General features: G+C 40.6%; 2 protein-coding genes across 3 annotated transcripts; one reads left to right on the forward strand and one right to left on the reverse strand.

The window, feature by feature from the left end:
* Positions 1–49: 49 nt before the first annotated feature.
* Positions 50–8703, reverse strand: ift70 (intraflagellar transport 70). Of its 2 annotated transcripts, XM_029159187.3 has the most exons (20): positions 8515–8703; positions 8127–8192; positions 7447–7656; positions 6898–6954; positions 6536–6671; positions 5958–6062; positions 5739–5867; positions 4850–4899; positions 4196–4348; positions 3680–3745; positions 3455–3508; positions 3296–3361; positions 3067–3143; positions 2676–2883; positions 2508–2555; positions 1922–1993; positions 1681–1784; positions 1368–1446; positions 585–714; positions 50–364 (listed from the first exon to the last, which is right to left on the reverse strand). In XM_029159187.3, the coding sequence occupies exons 1-20, from the start codon at positions 8560–8562 to the stop codon at positions 228–230; spliced, it is 1995 nt and encodes a 664-aa protein (XP_029015020.1). In that variant the 5' UTR covers positions 8563–8703; the 3' UTR covers positions 50–227. The 2 variants fall into 2 exon arrangements, with proteins under 2 accessions (XP_029015020.1, XP_029015021.1); XM_029159188.3 differs by lacking the exon at positions 2508–2555 and having other exon boundaries at positions 8515–8702.
* Positions 8704–9380: 677 nt separating this feature from the next.
* On the forward strand, positions 9381–13486 carry si:ch211-76l23.4 (uncharacterized). The gene is made up of 4 exons (XM_041071964.2): positions 9381–9575; positions 11067–11211; positions 11592–11721; positions 12780–13486. Exons 2-4 carry the CDS (start codon positions 11091–11093, stop codon positions 13042–13044), a joined length of 516 nt encoding a protein of 171 aa, XP_040927898.1. The 5' UTR covers positions 9381–9575; positions 11067–11090; the 3' UTR covers positions 13045–13486.
* The last annotated feature ends 12834 nt before the right edge of the window (positions 13487–26320 follow it).

Consider the following 26320-nt stretch of genomic DNA (forward strand, 5'->3'; position numbering starts at 1 on the left):
ATACAAGCTTTGGGTTGGGTGTGTGGGTGTGCTGGCAAAAGTCCAAAAACTGTCTAAAGGAAGACAGAAATAAAAACATAATGCTAAAGAGCAGACCTGAGTCTGACCAGAGTGTGTGTTTCAGTACCAACATACTGTGTGTTTCGGGAGATGAACACCTTAGCAAATGGCCAAAGATAAATAATCTACAACAGTCTAAAATATTCTTCAGTGACACCTGCGTGATGTCACTTGTTCCAGCCAATGACCTCGTAGAACAGTGCTTTGAGTAGTCGAGCCTCGTAGGTGACTGTGTTCTTGCCAATGTGAATGCGGATCTCCTCCAGAGGTTGCTCAATGATGGCTGGCACCTCTTTACCGTAAACTTTAGGGGGGAATGAGGAAATAACCAGATGTTAATGTTATGATTATAAGATCAAATATCTACAGTATAAAAACATTATATGTATATTATATAATTTGGTTACAATTATTACCACTAGTAAAAGAAAACCTAAGACTCCATCATGGCTCAGGCATCCTTATGTGTTGGCTGTTAAAAATTAAATATTTGAACTACACAAATGTGTGTGACTGCTGCTCACCCTCACAGTGCTCCAGGAATTGAATACACTCCTGCACCACTGCGTCCCTCAGCATGACCATGTGTTTTGACATGTTCTCCAACAGAGAAAGAAAACAACGCTTGGCGTAGAACCACGTGTCTGTCCCCAGCTGCACACACACACGCACACACAGACACTTATTATAAATTATACCAAACTACAATGACCAGTTTGTAGTTGCAGATACAAACAGAATGCTTTTGCCCTTGATATTGCTTATGTTTGGCTTTTCGCATCAGTATCAAAAATCCTACTGTTCTGTTATTGTTGTGCTGTTATTTTATGTTATGTTTTGCTAAACATAATCAATCAGAGTTGAGAAAATTATAGCCTAATTTTACAGAACATATTGCAGTGAGATTGTGGTGACTCAGGTGTCTATTTGTGTCACAAGGTCCCACATTCCAGATCCTCTCGGCTGCAACTTTGTGCACCCAAAATGACAATTTATGTTCTTAGCTGGACCTTAGTGGACTCAGCTGCAAAGAGTCAAGACAAGGCTAAAAGGTCCAAAAAGACCAGCTTAACCATGACCACAGAAATGCAGGGGGGAGGGGGGTCATTCTTGATTTTTATAATGTTATAAACTTTAAAAACTTTATTGTACTTTTGCTTAAGATGTCCTGTACATATCGGTACTGTGAATGTCTGGTTTAAGAATTGTTATACTGCCTGTTGACATTAGACTAAACAAAACTGACAATAGACTACACAAAACAAAAAATCTTTTTCAGATAATTATCAGAGCACAAGATGGCTGACCTTCTTATTGTATGGCTCCAGACTTTTGATCACACGAGAGATGCCGAAGTCGTAGTTCCCTTTGGCGCAGTACAGTGTCCTTGAGAAAGATCAAGAACATGTATGAAACAGGGCTGGTAGATTAAAAGACTTATCTCATACAAAAACAATCTATGCTGGCTGAGACAAAAAACTATATCTTGACATTCTTGGTTAGACGTCTCGTGAGCCTGTCCTACTGTAGCATCATATTATGTTAAGAATATCAAATTAAAATGTTATTACAAGTCTCCAGCTACACAAAGTAGGCCCTCCAGCTGAAGCTAGAACTCACCCAATAACCAGGTTAACAATGCAGAGGTGGAAGACTTTCTTATCAGGGTCGTCGTACGAGATCTGCTCCTCTTCTTTCTCAATCTTCTTCATCAACTCTTCAGCCTGTTAAACACGCAGAGGAAACAGATACGACAGGGCAGACTCATATGTTTTTTAAAAAGCAAAACAAAGCAAGCAATTTATATTTGATGTAGAGCATAAAGTTCATTATGTAAAACAGTTTCTAATACTGATTATACCTCTTCATTCTGGCTGGTCATGATGTAGGATACACAAAGGTTGGCCAGAACCACAGCACTAACGTTCAGGATCTATATGTAGAGAAGGGCACACAAACAAACATTTTTGTTTACTGTGGAGTGCATTATGAGTTAGGACAATGGCCTTTAAGACTTTCTCTGCTCAGACTAACACCAGCTGTGGCCACCAGTATTCCGTAAAACTTTCATTTGGTTCCTTAATGCTAATTCAATTAGAGGATTTCCCTTATTTATAATTAAAATCAGTGTAGAGAATGAAAATGTTGACATTTTGGATGTTGTAATTCCCTACCGAAAAAAGGTAGAGAAGCCTTAAGTAATAAAAAGGTTTGAACAGAACATAAATGACTGTCTTCAATACAGTTCCCAAGAAGTTTCCGTGTGCCTTTTCTGTAATGGAGGGGTAGCACTCCACAACTTTCAAGCAAGTTTATCATATGTCACATCAGAAGTGTTAGAAGCACCACAACAAACAAACCAACAAAATAAAACACCACAACACAGCAAAGGCAGAAACAGATGTAAAGAAAACGCAGAAGAGCAAAACATTCTGGCTAGTTTTTACCGAGGGTTTACACTTGCAGGGACACTCCTGAATGCTACATTGCTCCACCTGAACAGAGAGGCAAACTGTAAATGTTTAGTTCTCAGCTCAGACTGAGTGGTGGGTGAACTACAATCTCCCTTACAACATTATTTTTATTTATGAATATCACCAGCTTGAAACACTTACATTATCATAGTGCTTCTTGACGATGGGTTCATAGAATCCGATGGCCTCCTTGTATTTGTTCTGCATGAACAGAACATGGGCCACGTTCAACTTCCAGGTATCGTCCTCATTACAGAACTCCACAGACTTGCGGAAAATCTTCTCTACCATCGGGAAGTTTTCCCGGTTCCAGTAAATCTTGGCCTGAGCCATTACAACTACAATGTACCTGACATAGAACAATCAGGCAAACAAGAAAAAAAGTGTTACAGTACATTTAAATTTACTTTATGGTACATCAAAAAAACGTGAGATGTATAGAGCAAGGTAAATCCACTATTATACATGCATTCATCAACGGTGTATGATTTAAAACTGTATACAGTAGGTAGGTTGTGTGAGGTGTCTTTACTTTTCTTGCATCAGGTCATAGTCCTGCAGGGCTTTTTTCTGTGCTTCATCGTCTCGAGCTAGCCTCGCCTCCTGCACCTTAGAGGAACGCATTATATGATTAAGAAATGATAAGATACATACTAATTAGGATAAAATCAAAGAAAATATAATTAAGGTAGAATCTTAATAATAGAGTAGATTAAAATAAAGTTGCAAATGTCACTGGATGTTGATAATGTAATAAGTACCTGTTTGGACAGCTTGCGAAGTGGCTCGGTTAGTTTGCCGTTCATCTCCTCAAATTTCCTAAAAGCCTAGGAAAAAAGGGAACCTAGTTAAAGAGTTTTCCTAAGCGAGTTGTTCCAGTAAATAATGCAGCTTTAATGTGTAAGGTTTTATAACTGTACCTCCTCTGGTGCTGTCTGGCAGGTCAACAAAGCATCAAGAAACTCATACATATACTAGAAAAGACAGAAAAGGTTTACAGTGCATAATTACCAAGCAGATAAATATTTTATGTTTGGGGAATTAAGGAAAAGAAAGTAAAAAGAAAAAGGAAAACGAGCATTGCTCTTTTAGTCCGCGGTATCATTAATGCAAATTTTAAAATAAATACTCAGCGGGAAACTTACCGGGGAAAGGAACTTGTAAGTGAGATGGGCGTTTTCTGCCAGGACGTCAGCTGCCAGGTCAAAGTACTGAGAGAGAATGAACCCAGCAGAGACGTTAAGACCATTTTAATGAAAACCAACACCCTTCTGCAGCTTTTAGCCTTCTTTACTAACACTCACACCATGAGCCTAAATCTTTCTAAAAATATTGTTACACCCTGTGTAGAAAATCACTGGGAAACAGCATGGTGGAAAATGCTGACATAGTTCTATCAAGCACTCACTTTTTTCAGATATGAATTTCATATTTGAAGCCCCTTAAGTTTATATTTGGCAATTTGTATATAAAACCACATCTAACAACCTCTTTGGAAATGGGAACTCCTTCACATAAATTATGTTACATTATGCTATAACAGATAGATGATACTGCAGTGACAGCAGCTTGTTTAGCCCCGGTAACAACCTGATCCACAGTGGTCCTCAAGCACTCACAGAGTAAGGTATCAATAGAGACTGGCCTGCTGTGTACAGTACCTCATGTTTGCAGTACAGCAGCAGCAGGTTTCCGAAGGTGACGGGGGGAAATGAGGGCTGCTGCAGCAGGAAGGCAAGCTTCTCAAAACCCTCAGATGGTTTTGTGTCCATGTTTACTAAGGCCTGGTTGTGGAGTGTCACTGGGTCCAGTTCCTGAGAAGAAATGCATTTGTCAAAATAACGTGTTTAACATATTTGCACAATTATTGGCTAGGGTATTAGATGTACATGTTACAGAGGATCAAACACAAATTATAAAAAAATCTCATGTATCATAAACAGTGTGTGTACACAAAAGTGTGTGTATTAAAAAAACATTGCAAATGAAAATACGTTCAACTATGTGCAATGACTATAAGGTTCCACTAGGGGGCACTTGTAGTACACCTTGCTCACTCACTCTGTGGTGACAGATTGTACATAATTTAAATAAAGCAGTTTCATGATGAACAAACCATCATCCTAACTTTCATGTAAGCCTTCACATCTGTGTTTGGATTTTAATAATCTATTAATTCTTAACACCAAGCTGTCAGGAAAACAGGTCTAGGCAGGTTTAATTCATGTTATAACAGAATCATCACCAAACGCTAAGGGTGTAGCGAATCCTCCACCTACACACACAGTACTGTAGGTGTAGGACATGATAATTACCTCCTCTGATCTTGGGGGCATGTCTGTCAAAGCCTCCTGTGCAGCTTTTACTACAAGAATCCACATGGAAAAAAACAGAAGAAAGAGCATTTTTTGGTACCAGTTTCTAAACATGAATTCTTTTGTAGGGAGACAAAATAAATAGGCTGGAAGAATATTATGAAAAGACTCAATGATCAACACTAAATGGTAAATATGAAGTTGTAAACAAAGAAAAGTTATGTTTCTGTTTAACGCTTCTCACCAAAACCATACCATTACTTAAAATTTTGTGAAACACGCCTTTTCAAACAAAAATACAACATATAAAGAGAGTGAGAACTATTTAGAAAGAACTTCTTTGGTTCCCATAACCACTAGGCTAACATGACCCCGCCCCCAAGCTCTTTTTACCTGTAGATCTCTAAAGCTCTCCTGTCCTGTCTCACAGGTGATACAGCCCCCTGTCCTTTTGACAGAGCAGATGTTTAACATAGGCTTCATCTACTTTGCCAGCTTTTTCTTTGACAAGCTTATTCTTCAAAGCTTTGCTCGCATGATGTGTCAGTGGGTTAAAAAAAGGAGGGATTACATCTGTGCTTTTGAAGATGAGGGAGAAAGTCATTTCTTTTTCCCCTAGTAGACCTAAACTTTTTTTATCAGTTTTATCAGACAGTCTAATGTCATTAAGAGATGGTTATGGAGGTCTTGTTTTATACAATTTATCGTTATCATTAATTATCTCAGTTGAGTCAATTACAAAATGTAAGTTACCTTCTTGCACTACTGTCTGGCTTGCCATCATGGTTCGCTATAAGTATTTTATAAAGAGAGAGCAATCTCTGCTAATCTAATATGAAATGACGTAAATTACATTACATTTTAGGTGACACAGGTGTATGATTCTTACAGTTCTTCAGCTGGTATTCAATAGCAGCTTTGAGGTTGAACGCTTCAACAAGGGCTGTCTGATGCAGCACCAGTGTGTTGCCTACGCTGTGAACATCGATGCCCTCCGTCGTCATCCCAACACTCAACTCTTCAGCACAGAAAATAAAGGTTAAAAAACTGTAATTAGATCAACACTGACTGATCCATTTAGAATAGTTGATGGCAGGTGTGGTTTTACCTGGATGTTCCCTGATGCCTCGTTCTATAATCTCTTCAATATGTTTGATGGCCTGAGCGTAGTTCTTTAGGCTGTAGTGGCATAGCGCGATGTTGTAGGATAATGCTGAGAGGGAAGTGGAGAACAATGGCGATAAATGCTGTATATAACTGTGACTTCAAAACCAGTCATCAGCTAAACTCCAACGGTTTTAGTTACGATGTTAACTGTGTTGTCTTACAAGGCCCGAAGTTGCTACGAATCTGCTATGACTCCACAGAGCGTCATTAGCAACATTCATGGTAGCTCAGTGGGTAAAGCATTGGCCTGAAGCAGGAGGTCAAAGGTTCAAGACACTTTGCACTAGCTCCCTGGGCAGCTTGTATAGCCCCATCCCAGGGAAAGGGTTAAATGCAAAATACCAATTTTGTTGTTACATTGTAAGAGGTGATAATGACCAATAAAGGCTTTCTTTTTTTATTAATTTTGTCAGTGTGTAATGATGATATAAAATGTTAATGTTAATGTTAAGTGTTGCAGAATTGTGCAGCAAGGGTTGGTGTAACTGGAGCTATGCTCATGTCTCTTTGCAAAGCTACCTGGCACATATCCCAACAACTGCATGGTGGACATGAACTTCTTGCAGGCTTCCTCATACTTTGAATCCTGGTACAATAAGCAGCCCATATTGTACACATAGTCTGGATCATCCTGGGGCAGCTGCTCTAACAGCGACTGTTCCACACACACACACACACACACACACACACACACACACACACACACACACACACACACACACACACACACACACACACACACACACACACACACACACACACACACACACACACACACACACACACAGGTGTAATTAGTAATAAATAAATGTCTGTTTGGCTGCAGATAGATGAAATTCAAAACTGTCACCAAGCAGAAAATACACAATATAATTTGTAACCTTGGCAGCGGAGTAATCTTCCTCACAATATTTGATACAGGCTTGCAACTTGACCATCTGTAGCACAGAAAAGAAAGGTGCCAAGTCAATTGTTGGTATTATTCCAGTGAAAAAGGTAAGAATATTTTCAGTTACAAACAGAAAACTGTCATATATTATTGACTTGCAGTATATAAAACATTAACATATGTTATTATTATTATTGTGACAATGTTAATAATATCCCTCTTGAACCCCTGAACTACACACATTGTTGTGTGCTTGCATTATTTTATCTGCTGAACATTTATGGTCCATATGCATTGTTTAAAGTGTGTATTCCCTAGGTGCCTCAGGTGATGCCAAACGTGTAACATATGGGGGGTGGGGGGGGGGGGGGGGGGGGGGCAGAATTAAACACTTCAATGTAAATAAGATAACAGCATTCTTAAACTGCTGAGAAAGGCAGTGATGGAACACATCATTACACAATGCAATAAAACTAAATGGAGAAGCGGAAAAGAGGAAAAGATGGTTTTCGCTGATTTTAAGCAAAATGTGAGCTTGTACCTTAGTGTGACTGCTGGGGTTGTCCAGTACAAATGAGGCCTTTGTGGCCTCAGGATAAGCACCAGCTTTGTACAGGGACTGGGCATAGTACACCTTGTATTCCTCCACCTCTGGATGCAGCTGTGTGAGTTGCTCGTAACATTCTGCCGCACTGGTAAAGTCTTGTATGTGATAATAGCAGTAACCCAGAAGAGAGAGTGCTGCCCTGGACTGATACAATCAGATGGAAAGACAAAATTTAAACTGTAGTCACAATTTGCAGTTTTTAAAAGCTCCATTTGATGCCTTTCATTTCAAACTCAACATACTTCAAAAACCAAGCATTTGAACAAAATAATGAATAAGAACAACACTGATGGATTTAAGAGGGTAAAAATTATTATTAAAATACAAAGGAAACTAAATATTATTATATCAACAATTTTGATTTGACATTTTGATAAGATTAGAGAGTGACAGAACAATTAACAGCTCATCATTTTTTCCCTCTGAATCAATCTATCAATCCATCGGTTATATGAACCGCTTTATCATTGCACGTTTGTGGGGTATTGGAGCCTAGCTGGAGGAGGTCCCCAATAGCCACACGAAGAATATTAATAATTAAAAAACAACAATAATTAGTAGTATTATCAAATAAACGTTTTGTCTCATTATCTGTAATACCATCTTACACTTACCTTCGTGTGTTTTTGAAGTTGACCACTTAGGATGTGAATTGCCTCGACATACTGGCCCTCTTTAATCTAAAACACAGGTGACAACTAGCAATTAACTGCGATGTATGTATCAACCAATTATTTCATTTTTACATGATTATGGTTCTGTTATCCTACTTAAATAAATATTGCAAAAGTCTTGCAAAAGCCATTTACTGGTTCATCTCACGCAGCCCATCATTATCCCGGTGACGTGTCATCTAGTCTGTATGCTGCTTACCAAGTAAAAATAAGTCGAAGGAATTTAAGTTTTCAATTAACTTCAACTGTCTGTCGACGCTATCTCGTAGCTAGCGGTTGTTAGCTAAACAGCTAACGTTAACCTAAAATAAAACACGAATATGCTCACCAGTCTGTAGATTGTAGCAGTGTACTCTCCGTCTTTTATAGCTGTCATGACTTCGGACGAGCAACATCAACGCATTAAAACTATGGGTAAAATTTCTGCATTTAGCATTTAACCATCTTGGCTTCTACATAGTACACATAGCGCACACGAAATGTTACTTAGCAACCAGACAGACATTTCGACTGGCCACCATATCGACCAATTATCTGAGAGCATTCATCCACGTGACTAAACAGATTTTTTGTGTCAATCTTTATTTATCCATTGAAACTATGCTGAAAGCTTCATCCGAAGGAAAAAAAGCATAAAATTAGTATTTGTTGTATAGGCAAAACACCAATGCATTTAAGTATTTCTTACTGAAACGTATACTCAAGAGGTAATAGATAGTCAAAAGATAATTATGACTAATATATGACTAATAATATTAATCTTTCTTTCTTTCTTTCTTTCTTTCTTTCTTTCTTTCTTTCTTTCTTTCTTTCTTTCTTTCTTTCTTTCTTTCTTTCTTTCTTTCTTTCTTTCTTTCTTTCTTTCTTTCTTTCTTTCTTTCTTTCTTTCTTTCTTTCTTTCTTTCACACATCAGTGATCTCATAGTTGAAAGTTCCAGTATGTACATGCATCCAAAGGACACACACACACACACACACACACACACACACACACACACACACACACACACACACACACACACACACACACACACACACACACACACACACACACAGTAGTCAAAACAAACCAACCAGTTTTCTGGAGCTGGAGCTGTGCCTTAAACCTAAACCACAATGTGCTGACCACCGTGCCTTCGTAATGATGGGAAAAAGAGTAGATGAGTGTGTGAGCTTGCACATTTGTCTCTGTGTGTGTTTGGGGTCTGTGTGTCTGGCACTGTGATTGTGCGCTTGAAAATGAATGTGTGAGGTTTTGTGTATATGCATGTGGATGCATGCTTGTGTGGAGCAGGGGAGTGTGTCTTTTTTGCAGTTTCTGTGAGCCTGTCACTGCCTTCTTTTTAGATTACTAAGAAGCTTTGCAATAGAGGAGCTGCAAAACTACAGGTAAACAATTCTAATTCATGGGTGCATGTATGTGCAAACAACAGGATTTATTAATACATCAGCCTATCAACCAGCATATTCATTGTGGATTTAAAATTAAGTAAGTGTAGTATTATCTAACTCTTATTAGTTCTGCTCATCATATCAAAAGTAAGTTCTTACTTTATCTATTTATTCTTGACTTAAAAATGTATGTGTTTTATTCTAATCAGAACATAACTGCTTAAGAAATCAAACTGGAAAAAAAACACAATAGATACATAGATACTTAAAATTTTGCAGTTGATTGCTTTGTAAGCAATGCATGTGTGTCTGCATTTCATACTACGCATTTTCAATCTTGAATGAAGGTATTTGCCATTTCACTTTAATGACTATTCTCAGTTCCTAATTTTCAGTTTGCAAAGAATGGATGCTGTTAAAACGGACCAAATATTGCCGCTTCAAAAATATACTGTATGCACACCCACTTAAGCTCTTACATACAAGCTGTGGCTGTAAATACCTGGACGGACATAAGGCACATATGTGTAGTTTGTTAAAAACAAAATTCTTTGTGAGAAGCTAAGTCGTCATTTGCTGACACTGTCCACGTGTACACATCAAATCTTCAGCACTGTATTCTGAGAGCCTAAAGTAACTGACAAATAATGTAGTATGTAAAATGTAAAAATGACACTTTACAAGGATCTCATTTCTATGTTGAAATTAATTATTGCTCTAATTTACTCTATTTGTTCTAAACTGTGGAGTTTTCATTCAGTTCCAACATTGCCACTAGATAAATAAAAATATAAACATCTCCCACAGTAGCTAACTTCCAACCAGGTTTGAGATGTTGAGATGTTCCACTACTGAATAATCTGTTTGTCAGCCGATTGTATTGTAAAGTAACTGGATAGGAGCTTTTATATTAGTGTAGGTGTGCTGATTGGGTTTAGGTGTATTACTGGTACAAACGTGAAGTTGCGGAGACACAGCAGTTTGTGCTGTGCGTGTCCCGGCAGCTCTCCTCATTTTCTATCCTTATTCTGTTGGTTTAGCTTGGTGCATCAGCTCCTTGACTGGAGCCTGGGCTCATTCCCTAATGTGAGCTGACTGCTGAGCTGAGAGTTTATCCCCCAGGCCTCTGTCTCTGTTCTACCCTCTGACATGCCTGAAAGACATGAAAGTTTGTACTACGAAAAGTTGGATTTCTTTTTAATTTACTTCATTTGGATTGATAGGCACAGTAGTAAAAAAAAAACCTACAAAGCTTTACGAAGAAAAAGAACAATCCCTGCAGCATGGCTCAGGCTGTAATGAACAATATTTAGACTAAAGGAAAGACTGACACCTAGACCTCAGAAAATATCAGTAAAATATCAGGAAAGGAGATACCGACGCACTAGGGGTCATTTCTTGATCTTCTCATTCCCCATTATTGCCTTAAAGAATGTGAAAGAAAGCAACATTGAGGTTCAAATATGTCATTATTAATGTCATTACCAGACTCTTCACCCTGAGGTGCTGATCATGTCGTCCAAACTGAGTGTGCTGCTGCTGCTGTTACTGGCCGTTGCCACAGTAACGGTGCTGGCTCAGAAGCGGCGCCCGACGTCTGCATCCACAGATGAGTGGAACTACAAGGATGGCTGTGAGCACCCAGATTAGTCTCTGTTTATTCTGGGTCAAAGGTCAAGTTCAGGGCTCATCATGATGATGTCAGTGCTAGAGGTGAAAGATCACACTGGAATGCATGTCTGCCTGATGCGCTGATGTGATCACTTTTTTAAACCTTTCATGTATTGATTAGTAGGAGAATGTATGAATCAAATCTGAGTGTTAAAACTTAAGTCTTGCCAAACTGAAAAAAATAGTTTTCTCCTAATGTGATTCTGAGGTTTTATAGGACTTTTGGAGTGTGAGCCTGCATTGTGCCCTTCAGGGCTTCAGTATAATCATTGGTAATCGATCAGTAAACAGTGAGCTAAATTACTTTGTATGCAATATTAAAATGTACTGTTTCTGCCCTAGCTGAGAGGGTGAGCATGCGTGGTGTTGCCAACCTGACTCAGGTTCTGGACAACTGGAGGTTTGACATCCTGAACCAGATGAGAGGACTCCTGCAGAATGATCACCAGTCTCTGCTGCCTGACTATGCCAGGTATGAAGGGAGAGAACACAGTGCAGACTTTGACTGTGACAGAGGCTTTAGACTTTAGAAAGCAGCTTGCATTATTTGGCTAAACTATAATACAGCTCCCCATAGGTTCAACTGCAAACAGTTTACTGTGATACATTCATGGACAAAAATAGGATGTCATGGTAACATAGAATGTTAATGCAGGTTTCTCACTCGCTGTTGATTAATGCGCTTTCTCCTGAAAGCAATGATTTTTTCGTAACCATGACTTCAATCTAATAAAGATGTTTTTATACCTAATAAAAACTCTATTACGGCATTCATGACACAAAACCTGTGGCTTATTTTAGGAACAGCTTTTATACATATTGGGTGTTCAAAGCTACAGTGTGTTAAACTAGTGATGATTTAATAACTACAATTTTAGCAACACAAAACATGTGGAAAACATTGTTTATTTCAAAAACAAAAGTCATTATATTAGACTTAGATTGCTTGTTGGCTTCTCTGCATGAAATGTATAAAGACATTATGGGGAAAAGGAATGTGAGGAGAACACACTGTGGTGAAGACGGCAGCCGTGTGTCGTGGCTTCTTTCCGAGTAAATCATTAAAGAGACCTCTACAACTTTATCGCAAACGATAACGCATATTTCTTTGTTGTCCGGTGTTTTGAATGAGCAGAATATTCCACATGATTGACAATGAAGAGTGTGGGTGCAGAGAGTCACCACAGGAATCTGGTTTATGCTTTAGGCTGGGAATAATGTCTGCAGCGCGACACTCTGTGGCCAATGGTATCATAAGAAAATGAAACTGAAGCTCGGTTTTAAAAGTTAAAATAGTATCATGCTGTTACGCCGTGTGAAAAAAACAAAAGATTTTTCCAGAAGGATGTCTGGTGTGTTCTGCAGCTCACCATGGTTTAGGGGACCACATCTCATTACAGCTCTGTGATTACATAAGAACCTTTTTTTCCATGGTGTTGTCTTGAACCTAACATTCAAAGACCAGACAACTGGGCTCTGGATCCAGACCGCAGGTGACCCGCTGTGACTGCTCTTTGTGTTTCTGTGCAGAATCCAGCCGCTGTCTGAGGCTTTAGACGACCTCTACAAAGAGTTTAATGCCCTCAAGTCTCACCTGGGTGACCTGACTGAGAAGTTTACCGCCATTGAGTCCTTCATAGACGAGATGAAAGCTGGCCGTGCTGGTGGAGCCAACGTGAATCAGGCTGCTGGCACGGCTCCGGCTGGGGCTCCGGCTGAAGCTCAACCTTCTCAACCAAGACAGGGAGTGAGGAGGCTGGTGAGGAAGAAGCCCTCCTCCACACCCAGCCAGTGATGTGATTCTGTAAATCACAGTTGATCTTTTACAGCTGATCTAATTCTATGTTCTATCTGCCAATGCTGCAGGCTTCACTATTATCAATTTACTTAGCATTACACTTTTAAAGATCCACATTATGAATATTTTAGACTACTTTCAGCCTAAACATCAGGTCAGTCTACCACCAGACACTGATCCAACCCACACTCACTCCAATTTTTACTTTCCCAATTTCTTAAACTAAATGTTTTCTCTACAGTGATCAGTAAGTCATGGTAAAAACTGAACACGATTGGCTGTTTTATAAGTACATGAAAAGTAAAAGAAAGGAGATGATTGCTAATGTGTTTTTCCCATTCAGGAATATGCTCTCTTCGCCTTGCTTATAATACTGGGTTGAGTTCATGTTTTTTTGCCTAATTATATAATATCCAAATAAATGTACTGTGGGCATTTATTCAAATTTTCATTTCTTTCTTTAAAAACACTCATCTGAACTGAACACAACAGAGGTTGGTGGGTGCTGAATAAAGCTCCTTAAGTACGTCTGTATTAAATGATGTTACAGTACACATTGCTCAAGTTTATTATTGGTAAAGTATATTCAGCTTCTGATGGGTAAAGTCAAGCATCTGTGGTGGGCATGGAAATATCAAAAGCTTAAATCTCAAAATAACAACTCTAACAAAACTCTTTAAAGTATCTAGGTCTGTGATCTGTGACCCAGTTTACACCAGAACCCCTTAGAGAAGCATCTGTAATCCTATACAGTATATTGTAGTGTATAGTATCACACACTGTGTGTAATCTGCTCTTGCTCTTAATTTTGACGTACTGCAGGAAATAATGTGGGTAATTCACACAAGGAGGAAAAACAAGTAAACATGTGACATACAAGGACGATGACTGGCTTTTAAATCAAATGTCATAGGTCAAAGACAAAGAACAAGGGGACCAGAAGGCAAAGATGGCTTCATTTTTTCGTTTGTGAGAAGACAACATCTTTCTGAGTGGTCCTTCTTCAGCTCTGCAGTCACACAGAAAGGCATGAAATATATTATTGATCCAAGTGCCCCTGTGACCCATAGAGTGTGAAGACGACACTAAAAGAGAACCACCTCATGAACTGGTCAAGTGAAGCAGAGCAATAAAACCCTAAGATGATGATTTATGGTGAGAAAGTGAGCATTTGGGTTTTTCTCACCACCTCATTCCTAGAATTTACAAGATCATTTACTCCAAAGATAGTTTGCCAATGGACTGAACAAGTTCATGTTGTAATTTTACACACACCTCTTTGGTGAAATTAGGTTTTAGGTATATGTGAATGAAAATGACTTCCCCTGCCAAAAACCCTCGAAAATCTACCTGTTGATGTTCCCATACATCTTCAGATTCTTGTCAAAATAAAAGTATTGAATATTTATAATGTAATGTTTGCACCACTTCCTGTAAAGCACAACTTTCAGTTATTGCTGCGCTGACTGAAACAGGCTGATTGCATCATTTCTCTCTGGAGCTCATCGCATGGAGATTTTTCTTGGCAGGTTGTGGTATGACTTACCAGAAAAAAGCCTCACATAAAACACTGAAATGTATTTTTTTACATCTTCGAGCAGGGGACATTACTCTAAAGGACACATTTTCAGTTGCAGGGCACAGGCTCAGTTTGTGGGGCTATGCAACAGTTGATGGAGACAATTTTTTCCAGTGGGCTCTAGTTTTCTAAAAATTCTAAAAAATCTGGAACCTCTAGCTTCAAATGAAAATATTAACATTATTAGAAGTTATAATTTAAAGTATTAATAAACACAGTGCTTCAGCATGTAACAATTCTATTCAGTTCAGTTTATTTGTACTGCACCAATTAACAAAAAAAGTCATTCCAAGGCACTTTGTGGTTGAACTATAAAACTATAAATAAAAGCGAACAAATTCTACTTGAGAAGCACCAGGCAACAGTGGAAAGGAAAATCCCGATTTAACCAGGCTCAGGTCCAGTCAAGCCAAGTTGAGTTGAGTGAACAGAAAAAAGTCAAGAGAACAACAGTAGAGAACAATTCAGAGTGACATGAGCCATATCTGATCTCTGAGCGCTATCATGAGAACAGAGTAGAGAGGGTGTCTACAGCAAGAACCTGAACTGGAAGTACTGTAAGAAGAAGGAATCTGAGGCAATGATGAGAATCTAACATGAGAGAAACATGTTCACTTCTATCAGGAACCTGGTCAGAGAGCTACAGGCCTAAAACTGAACCACAGCTCATAAAGGACAGTGTCTTTGAAGACTCACTGACATTGTACCAGGTGTGTCTTTGGAATAAATGATAACAGAATATAACAAATGAACTATGAAGCTTTTCCCCTATTGCTGCTGTATGTCACTAAATATTCAGCACGCCCTCACTTCTTCAGCAAACTTCCAATCTGCCAGAACTTCACCAAGCTGGAAAAAACATCACAGCCTCAGTGAACTCTGCAAAGGCATCAATATCTTTTTCTGATTTCATTATTCATCAGGTGAAGATCCATAGTTTTCTTTGGTGTCGAATTCACTGAATCTGGGGTGTCAATGAGCCTATGAAGTATTTCGCTGCAGCACCATGCATTTACGTGGACTCCTCAAAACAGAAACACGGACCCAGAAATGTGCCTCTTTTAAATCCACTGCAGTGAAAGTCCGGTTTGCTTTAATGACCAGGGGAAGAGCAGATGGTAATGTAGCTGCGGTCACACACACACACACACACACACACACACACACACACACACACACACACACACACACACACACACACACACACACACACACACACACACACACACACACACCCTTTAATCACGGGAAAAATAAGAAAGGCAATAAAGGATCCTTCCTGAGTCCTTCACCACAAACATTTTAGCTGTGGGCGTTTTTTTTACAACTGTTTGTAATGAGAGTGCTTAGTCAGAAAAGCTTCAACCCAGAGCAGATGACCAAATGACAGCAGTCCTTAAAAAGTGTCACAGACTCATTTTAAAATGAGCCTGGAAGCATCCTACAGTACGTTCAGTCAGTACTGTATACTGTACTGTGTTGTTTGAGTGTAGAATTATTGCATTTTTGGGCATTTATGGTAATGAAAGTGATTCAGTGGTTGGCTAGTAATTATATAGTATATATTATACATGTACAATGTTAGCTTCAAAACCAACAGCGAAAAAGGTGTAGAGTAACTCTAAACTTATAAGTTACTTACAGCGATGTGGTTTTACTAAATGTGATAGTGACATTGTCCCAGCGTGGCCCAAAGCTCCAGTTTATTCTGGCATCTGTCACATGTCTTGAAGCTGTTCTGCCCAATAATGTGCATTATGGCACTGATGATGGTTATTAAAAAGTAACATCCTCAGCCACTCGTGCCCTGTGGAAATACGGCCTTGGCATTAATCCACCATACTGGAAAGTAATTAAGTGTTGACTAGCAGCCTTATTCAAACAGCTCCATTCTAGTTTCATTATTATTCACAAAATAATTTAGAAAAGCAGCCTAAAGGGAATTTGCACATATAAACGTTCATATTTTTCATTAGCAAACAAGATTTCTGGCTCTTGGTTAAACACTGAAACTGTCTGATAACAAAAGTCTTTATTAATCCAAATCAAACCGGGGGAATGCTAAATATATTACTCATATAATAGCATGTAAAACAATAATAACAGGTTTTATTGTTACACTGATGATTTACTTTAGTACACTTTACTGTAAAGATTATTCCAATCACATTTTCACTGTACTCTCCTCTTTGGTGTAAAACAAAAAACTTTCCTCCACTTTTTTGGTTGCATCACATCTCATCATCAAACTATGGATTTGGAAGGAGGTGATGTTTCTCTGACATGGAACAGTTTGAATCATGCTGTTTCTCAACTTCACTTTGTTTTTTTCCCCATTTGTTATGTTTCAATAACGGAGCAGACGTTCAGCCCAAACATTCTTCTTTGTAAATTCTGTTCTCCTTTTTCACTCCTACAAACAAACTAAGGCAGGAAAGCTTAAATGAGGCAGGCAGAGTAATCCCTCCTCCATCTCCCTGTCATGGCTTCTAATCCAAGTCCCAGATGCCCTGGGCTCCTCAGCCAACTTTGAGCATTTGTCTGTGTGTGTGTGTGTGTGTGTGTGTGTGTGTGTGTGTGTGTGTGTGTGTGTGTGTGTGTGTGTGTGCGTGCGTGCGTGCGTGTGTGCCTGTGTGCGTGCATGCGTGCGTGCGTGTGTGTGTGTGTGTGTGTGTGTGTGTGTGTGTGTGTGCCACTGCGACAGTTAGGGATTTTGTTTGGAAACAAAGCAGGAAACATCTGGATTTGGGGAGTGTCTTGATAATTTGTTTGGAGACTCTGCAGACCTTTAGATGTGAGTCACAAACATCAGAAACAGCAGCGTGTGGCAAATTCTGATGTTGAACTGGTGAACAGATTAAACTGCTGTCACGTTAGATAAACAGAATCATAGAAAAACTGGTCCACGTGGTAAAGTTTAAATACTTTAGTGAGTTTTATGCTTCTCTTCTATCTCCCTCTATTTCATAGTTCCAGGTAGACTGGGTTCCACATGCTCAGGATTCCAGCGTGCCTGTGAAAGGGACTCAAGACTAAATGGTCTTAATAAAATTCTTGCATACACACAATGGCGTTGCATTGGGGTGAATGGAGGGGATGGGCTGTGGCCGGACGCATGCGACGCAAGCTGCTGTCGGTGGGGCAGGTTTAATGAGACAGCACAGGAAGACAGCTAAAAAGTATCCCCCAGGTTTCTCCCCTTCACATGTGGATGCGGCACGAGGGCGGTGAAGCATGGAGGAGATTTCTTATCAGCACATCTAAAAAAAAAAAAAAAAGGGAAGTCATGTCTTTCCTATTGGGATGATCAGCCTCTGACGGCTCTGCTGACGTGTACAAGGGCCTCACTGACAGCAGGTCACAGGCTGTCTTTCAAATGGACAACACGTACGTTACAGAGAGTCTGGAGGACAAAAATGTGCCGACTGTGCGGGACTGCTCAGCAGCTGGACAGAGCGCCATGAGAGATCAGGAGTCGCCGCCGGTGGCGACTCCATCTTCTTCGATTACACACGCATTGATAAACAAGTACTGTAGGTGACACCTGAAGCGTAAAATGTCCCTTGTCAGTTTGGTTTCTCTCATCTCGGTCCGGTCCACACACACACGCGCGCACTCTTGTCATCTCTGTCTAATAATGCCTTAACCGCGGTCCTGATAGAAAGCGCTGTGCCGTGACGGCGCCATAATAACCTCCTGTGCCTTTACCTCCCTGCTGGACGCCGTCTGTGCTGCAGTTAAAGGTTCGCTCAGTCGAACCGGCGTCACCTTTTTAATTGAGAAAATACAATTTTGTAGCAGCTGAAGCAAACATTGATGCCTGAAGTAGCATTCCGTCAAATATTAAATCTTCTATCAAAATCCTAATTAAAACCTATAGAACAAGGTGCATCAGGTTGATGACAGATGATGATAAAGGATGAAGAATTTAGCGTCTCATGGTGTGAGTCAGCCGTGGTGTGGATGCATGGCTCCCTAAGCAGATGTGAAGACATGTGGGCAAATTGGCAGAATATGCAATGTAAGCAGTTCTTTCAAGGGCTTGCAATGATCCCTCCTGGTCGGTATACTGTTTAAAAGGAGAACTCTGCGGCGTTGATGTGACATTTCACAGATAAAAATGCTGATCCACAAACGCCCGACCTTTCAGAAGAAAACGCATGAATATAAACGTGGGAGAAACGTGTTCACTGTAATGTTTGGATGCAGGACTTTGTAGAGGAGTAAATGTATTGTAGCCCAACGGGGGCATTTATATTTCAACATGCAATGCAAGGTAATGAATTAGCTCTCACCTTTAATTAATTACAGAAATAAGGATGTACCGGCCGCTGTTGGGATACATGTGCATTCTAATTGACTCTGTGTTTACCTCACAAGGTCAGACAGTAATTGACCTGCCAGCGTTTCACTGTCTATGATTTAAGGCAGCCCTGATAAGCAGCACATAGTCCTCTGAGATACAGAGGAGGAAATAAATAATTCTGCAGGGAATGGAAATGCTTTGTCTTGAACCAAACAAAATTATAAGACTCTCTTACTACTCATATTTTGGTTTGCTTTAAGTATGATTTCTTTTCATATTCCCTCTATGTACTGTATATTATTAGATCAAATTTGTTGTCACATGTCAAACAGGAAGGTGTGAGTGTGTCCCTGACGTTCAGTCAGATACAGGAAGGCAGATGTTTGCTTCACCACTGTATGCGCGTACTGTATATAAATATAGTGCGTAATAGCTGAGACTATTATATTAATATGACGTGTGACGCAGCTGACTAATGCTTTGACCTTTGTTCCTCTGCATAGCATGTCCCAGACCTTCTCCATAGAGAATATACTGCTCCATTCATCATGACCTGTCTAAAAGGTAACTGTTTCCAGTCTCACTAGAAATATAACACTGGAGGTCTGCGATTCAGCCACAGGTCAGCCACTTCTGGGGGGCGTCTCTATCCAGGATCCAGTTTGCTTAGTTTGAAGTGTCTCCAGAGACATGGATTTATTTGAGTCCAATTAGTGCACAGGGAAGTTGCTGACTCCTTGGAGTGGTAAATTGGTAGAACTGGGAACTGAACAAATCCCCGTTTGTGATCAATAAAGGTCTACCTGCCAGTCAGCTGGAGCAGAAATAAGAACAAACACATCTACTAGTCATGGTCACAGCTTTTGTAGGAATCCCACAATGTTTATGTTATAGTATATATTCTCAGTAGTGAATAAAGTGTGTCACCCTTACTTTGTTACAGCATTTTCCTCTGTGTGTGTGTGTGTGTGTGTGTGTGTGTGTGTGTGTGTGTGTGTGTGTGTGTGTGTGTGTGTGTGTGTGTGTGTGTACCTGTAACGTACGGTTCTACATGAACACAGCACCTGCTCTTGTACACACAAACAACAGAAAAGTGAGAAGATACAATCATGCTTGTGTCAACTTACTTTCTGTTAACACACACACACACACACACACACACACACACACACACACACACACACACACACACACACACACACGGAGCAGGAGGGGAGGTAGTGGTTTAAGTGTAAGTTCAGTGTGTGTGTGTGTGTGTGTGTGTGTGTGTGTGCTAGCCCTGCTCTGAAGGCCATGTGGGTCTCACAGGCGGTGGCCTGACCATCCGAGGGACTGTCTGGATGACTGGCCTTGTACATGGCAGACAGTCCAGAACCTACGTGTAAATCAATGATCCCTCTGTTTTATTACACGTTTCGAAGCTTCTTCCAACATTGGCAGTTAAAAAGCAATAATATGTAATAAGTTTATCTCTCAAGTTTGTTTGAGGCCCTTGATGAGCGGTGTCCCACATTGATGGCAAGAGACTGACTGGCTGCTCAGCTTAACGTATCAGCACAAATGCTTCACAATAATTGCGTTTGTTGCTTCTTGGCTGATTTGGAGATTTGCTTTCCTCTAATTTAGGCACAGAAGGTAAGTGCGAGCTGCCCGCTGGCTGACTTGAGTCCACAACAGCCAACGGTTTGATTCATAGTGAAAAATGGCCTGTTTACTTAAACCTCTGAGCACTGGTGTTCCTATTCAGGGTGTGGAAAAATACACATGGGGTCCTCTCGACCGTGAGGCTGGTATCAAGTCAAAATAAGCTGCACTGTGTGAGTTCGTGGAAGAGAGAGGAGCATGTCACACTGAGCCACAGTGCGGTTCTGGTATGTTTTTAAAAGTATCATGGCCACCAGAGAACAAACACACACACACACACACACACACACACACACACACACACACACACACACACACACACACACACACAAATTGTTTACTAGTGGAACAGGTCATGTCTCCTCAAGAACCACAACTTCTTCCTGCTAAGCTAAACTTGCCTACTTTTATTCAGTAGTTCAATAAACTTTATGTCTGTACTTCCTTTGTATGTGAGTTTGAGGTTACCATATAAAAGGAAGGAAGGCTGTCCCAAGCTCACAGTCATCATGGATCTTTCTCCCAAGAAGCCATGCGCCCTCTACTGACACCAGAATGAAGCATCTGTGAGAACGGATACATTCAGAATAACAGTAAACTCTCACCTGATCATGGGTCCATGTCTCTCATACCTAAACCAAGCGCTGTGGCTTCCCTCTGTGGTTCTGGCCTCCATCTGGATCCTGCAGTTCTCCAAACAATAATCAGTTTCTTCTGCTGATTAGCAGCATCCCCACGGTAGGTGTCCTCCAAGACGGGGTCATGACCAACATCAGATGCGTTCACTTACAACGTGTGATAAAAATAGTACAGTATAGAACAAACGTGTTCATTATTGTTTGTGATGGACAGGTGTGTTCATACACAGAAAACCCAGGAGGTATATTAATAAAGAGCCTCTGCTGGGCTCTTGATGAGAGGACACACACACATGCGCACACAACATAATGTCATTCATTTCATCTATAAAAGGGTGCTTAAAGAGTGCCAGGTGGCCGGTGTCACCCTCCACCACCTGTGTCATTGGTGAGACCAGATGCTTTCTCCTGAGTGTGTGTGTGTGTGTGTGTGTGTGTGTGTGTGTGTGTGTGTGTGTGTGTGTGTGTGTGTGTGTGTGTGTGTGTGTGTGTGTGTGTGTGTGTGTGTGTGTGTGCGTGTGCGTGTGCGTGTGTGTGTGTGTGTTAGGGGGTGCAAGACGGGAACTCCGCTCGTCTAGAAATCATCTCCCTTCATTAAACGAGGTGTCAACGTGCGCATGTGTTTGACAGCATTAATGTGGAGGGATTTCACAGTGACACAGCTCAAACCCAGAGAAACCCTAACGCTGGAACTAACATGATTACTGTACTTGCTATAGCATAAACATATTCCTACAGGAGAGGACGTTGACACTGCCTCATATAATCACATAATTGATTTGCTACTGTACATTCTTGGTCCCCAGAGGATGAACCCTCATAGTTTAAGGTCTCTCTCACTTTGCATTTCTTTGCCACACTCCTGCTCATCAGTGCTGGGTGTGATCTATACTGTGGGATCTGACAAACACGCCATCCTTCAGGGGATAGTATCAAAACGAGTAGCTTTAATCTTATTTTTAGTTAAATCATTTTCTAGGGCTTACAGCTCATCCCCTTTACTTCACACATGGGGATATAGGAAAACACTTAGAAACAGTGTCAGTTATGTAGATTTATACAGAAAGCCATATACTTTGAAACTATTTCGATGGAAATACTGTATTGTTGACACATGGAGCACGTGCTGTGGATAAAGTTATACTTGACTATGACTTCAAGAGGATCCGTGCGAATAAGACAGTGACAATGGATTTGTCAGTGTCCTTCACTCCCACTTCAGCTGGTTAGGCTAATGATCAAAGTAAAGGCTGATTTAATTTAGAGCGAGGCGGAGGAGGAAGGTGTGTGTATATGTGGTCTGCCTAAAAACAAAGTGGAGGTCACCTGTTCTTGTGGCATCTCAGCCTTAATTTGATTAATTCTGGCCCCGTGGCATTGGACGGTCTAATCTAAACAAGGTGATATGGAAGCTGGAAGGATAAAAAAACATCTAATAATTCTGTTGAAGGACATCTGACTCAAGATATGAGGGCAAGAGATGTTCTGCATGTGTGTTTATAGAAGAAAAATGTTCTGCATCACCAAATTCCCATTCGTCGCCTTGTGTGGTGATGTTATAAAGGTCTATTGCACCACAGCAATGGAAGAGAACCTCCTCTTAATTATTGTTCTGGCCACATCCCCCAAGATGAAAAAAGCCTCCAGATTTGACAGAGATGCTATTTAATCAATTTCATCTGAAGCCTCTCCTGCAGCCTGTGGGCTGAGCAAATGTGACAGTGAAGCAACCACTGCTGTAATAGTGTAATATCTTAGGGCCAATTCATATTTTCAGTTTTCTCTTTGAACACATGCTTCAGACACATTTGAGGCATGCAGCAGCAACAGCCAGAAAAAGATTTGTTTTAAAATAGCTTCCAATGTTTTCATCCGACGCCTTCAACCTTCTCATGGGGACTCGAACACCTTTTTACTATTTGGTTGTATTCACTGTACGAAGCTTGTAGTAAAAGCAGCGACTAGCAGTAACCTACCATATATCTGTGCATTCAGGAGCTGTTGAGCTCTGGCCACAGGTGGCGTTTACAATAACTGTCAAACTAAAATACGGCATGGAAACGATGCACTAACAAATTAACCGCTCAATGCTTTTGGCATGATCACAAACAGCCAAGAACAACAAGCCCCTGCCAACAAGTGGACATCCACATAAAACAGCTCCATCCTCATCTTTGCCCGTGTTCAAAGAAGCCTACCTCTCCCCAGCTGGCTGCCCAGTCGATACCAGCCTGATGTCAGTGTGGGCTGGTGTTGAGTTATTCGTCCAGGTTGGGGACACGAGGAGGCAGGAGGCTGAGGGGGGACGAGTCTGACTCAGGATCAGACTCAACAGGAGACTGTGTGTACGTCAGTGTATGTATGGAAAAGGCTTTGGTGATTTATGACCAGTTTTAATGCAGGGACAGTGTGTCCTTCACTTAGTCAAGCAGGAGGGAGTGGAAGACGAGGTGGCTGATTAGGCAGCGGCCTTCACAAGTGTGTGAGTGATTGGGCATCTCATCGTACAGCAGCATTTGTATGTAAAGGTTATAATGCAACTTGTAGACAACACGGAGCAACAATTAGAAAATCCAAGAGCTAACATTGTAAATGTTACAATGACGCACATGACAAAGTGATCAATGTATTTACAGTGTGAATGACGGAAATGTTTATTTTTTTTGCTTCATCCCTTCAGGCTGAGATAAACCGTCCGTCTCCGTGTGCAGACTCTGCTCAGCTCCAGGCATTAGCTCCTAAATCAGTGGGGCTTTGTGTCAGACACAAACGATGTTGTTTTTCTCATAAGGCAACAGGCAGCTACAGGGAAGAAGAGCAGATATCCTGGAAAGCAGAGGCACAGGATTAAACTCAGGAATCGCCTGTCATCCTCCATGCAAACACAACTTTATTTAAATTCATATTGTGCTCATTCATGGCAGAAAAGAACAAACAACTTACCATAACAGCCATATATTGGTTTCCTTTAGCTAATGGAACCATGTCTTGGCTTTTTAAAGTGTTAAAGTTTAAAGTAATAAAGTGAGATGGATCTCCGGTGAAACAAATGAAGTAAAAGATAATATTCACTGTCTGATTTCTAGTTTTCCACTAACTAAAGTCGAAACACATGTTTGTGGAGCTTCACAACAAGCGCTGGACGCTTTCATTGGTTCAGAATGATTAGAAGAAAAAGCAAGTTGACTACAGCTAAAAAAACCCAGTTGCAGAAAAATGTCAGAGATCGTCTGTCTGCCTTTACCTGCCAGTTAAAGAACCGTCCATGTCAAAACCCAGAGAGGTGAACACAGACAGGATGGATGCTGTGAATAAAACATTGACTCAGCGAGTAGTTGGAGCGGCACAGACACATATACACTCCTCCATGTTCTCCCAGGGTAGAAATTTACGGTGCATTTCCTTCTTTTCACATCCCCTGACACTTTGATTACGAAGTAAAATATCACAGGAATTGGACGCTTTTCTCTCCCGGCAATCGGGTCGTTGGACGACGGCAGAGACGGAGTAGAACTAGACAGGTACGTTTCTCAGTAACAAGGTCCATCCCGACGCCCGGCTAATCCTGACACATGACGGAGGGGTCTTCAAAAAGAAGGATAGCTGTGATTCATGCTGGCCTCGCCCCCTCAGGGTGACGGAAAGCTGAGCTTAACCAGACCCTGGGTGGTTAATGGCCTCCGTGAATTTCAATTGAAGCTCAAAGGATTAGATGTAACTGGCTCTGTTTCCAGTGAGGCTTCTGATACTTAGAGTCAGGGCATCTTTCAGAGAAGCACAAAACCTCAAACAAAAAACATGTATAATCTATATATAAATGTGTTAATCCAAAACATATGGCCAAACTTACGACATATGACTATTTGGCCTTGAGCCTTTACATATTACTTTTGTTTATGAAATGAATGAGAACGTTTGATCAGCAACACTAAATTATGTGAATTAACAGAATGCATTGATAAAAAGCTTAATGTTAAAGGAACATTTATGTTGAAACACATTCTGGTGCAGTAGGTTTTTATTATTAACTCTTTGCAATTAGCCACTTACAGCTAATGAGGTTCAGCTAAGAAGCTCAAGGAAATGTCTTGAACACCTGCACCTGCAGGAGTTTTTAATTAATTTGGGTAATTGGGCTTCTGCTCAGCTTGATGTTGGCTGGAAAAAGATAAGTTAAGAGGAAGAGATATCCAACTCAGACGTTTCCTAACTCACAAAAAGCACAAATGTTTCCACACAAATGCAGTTCATGTAAAAAAAAGACTTTCACATATTGACTTATAATATGGAAAAAAGGTATATTTCCATGTTTGATTTGTCAAAATGTGACTACTTATTATGATACTACCTTATGACATCTATGACATCTACTGTACAGGAACTTTCTCTTTGATGCACACGCATACAGTACAACAGACTCCACACTTGAAGGTGAGGACATCTGTTCTTCCTTCGTGAGCGTCCATCTCTGCAGAGCTCTGGGAATAAAGAGAGACTGGAAGACATTACGGCGGGGCAGCGCTCCTCCAGTTTTGGCTGTCGGTCCCCCGTCTGTCACTTTCTCTCTCCAGAGCAGGGGGCGATCAATCATGTCTGTCTCTACTGTAATGGCCGACTTGCTGTGTGAGTGCAGATTTACAACTTCAGCCTTGCTCCGCAGGCCTCGGAGTCACGCTTTCTTTATCAAAAACACACAGACACACACACATCCACTGTACTTTTATAGCCTTTCATTGCACTGCCAAGGCAGGACTCAGCGCCAGCAATAAACTGTCCAGTCCTGCTATAGTGTCCTCTATAGGCTTGAATATTCATTACAGTTTGAATAATAAAGTGGAGGACCTCATTTAATTAAAGAGGAAGCAGTTTACCTCATAGTGACAACACGATTTAATTAATAGCAGTACCACTGCTTACCACTTGTAACTTCACATCTGCCTCTCTGCTGAAAGTGTTTGGTTTTTTTTTGCACGTATGACTTGATTGATTGCCAGTTTGATTTATGTGTTAATATCGAGACCTGGGTCTCCAGTTGTAAGTTAACATGAATGTTTAAGAGCAGCTTCAGGCCTAATTGTTTTCTCCTGTCTCATCACACATGCTGTG

This window comes from Betta splendens, chromosome 8 (genome assembly GCF_900634795.4).
Source record: "Betta splendens chromosome 8, fBetSpl5.4, whole genome shotgun sequence".
Lineage (NCBI taxonomy): Eukaryota > Metazoa > Chordata > Actinopteri > Anabantiformes > Osphronemidae > Betta > Betta splendens.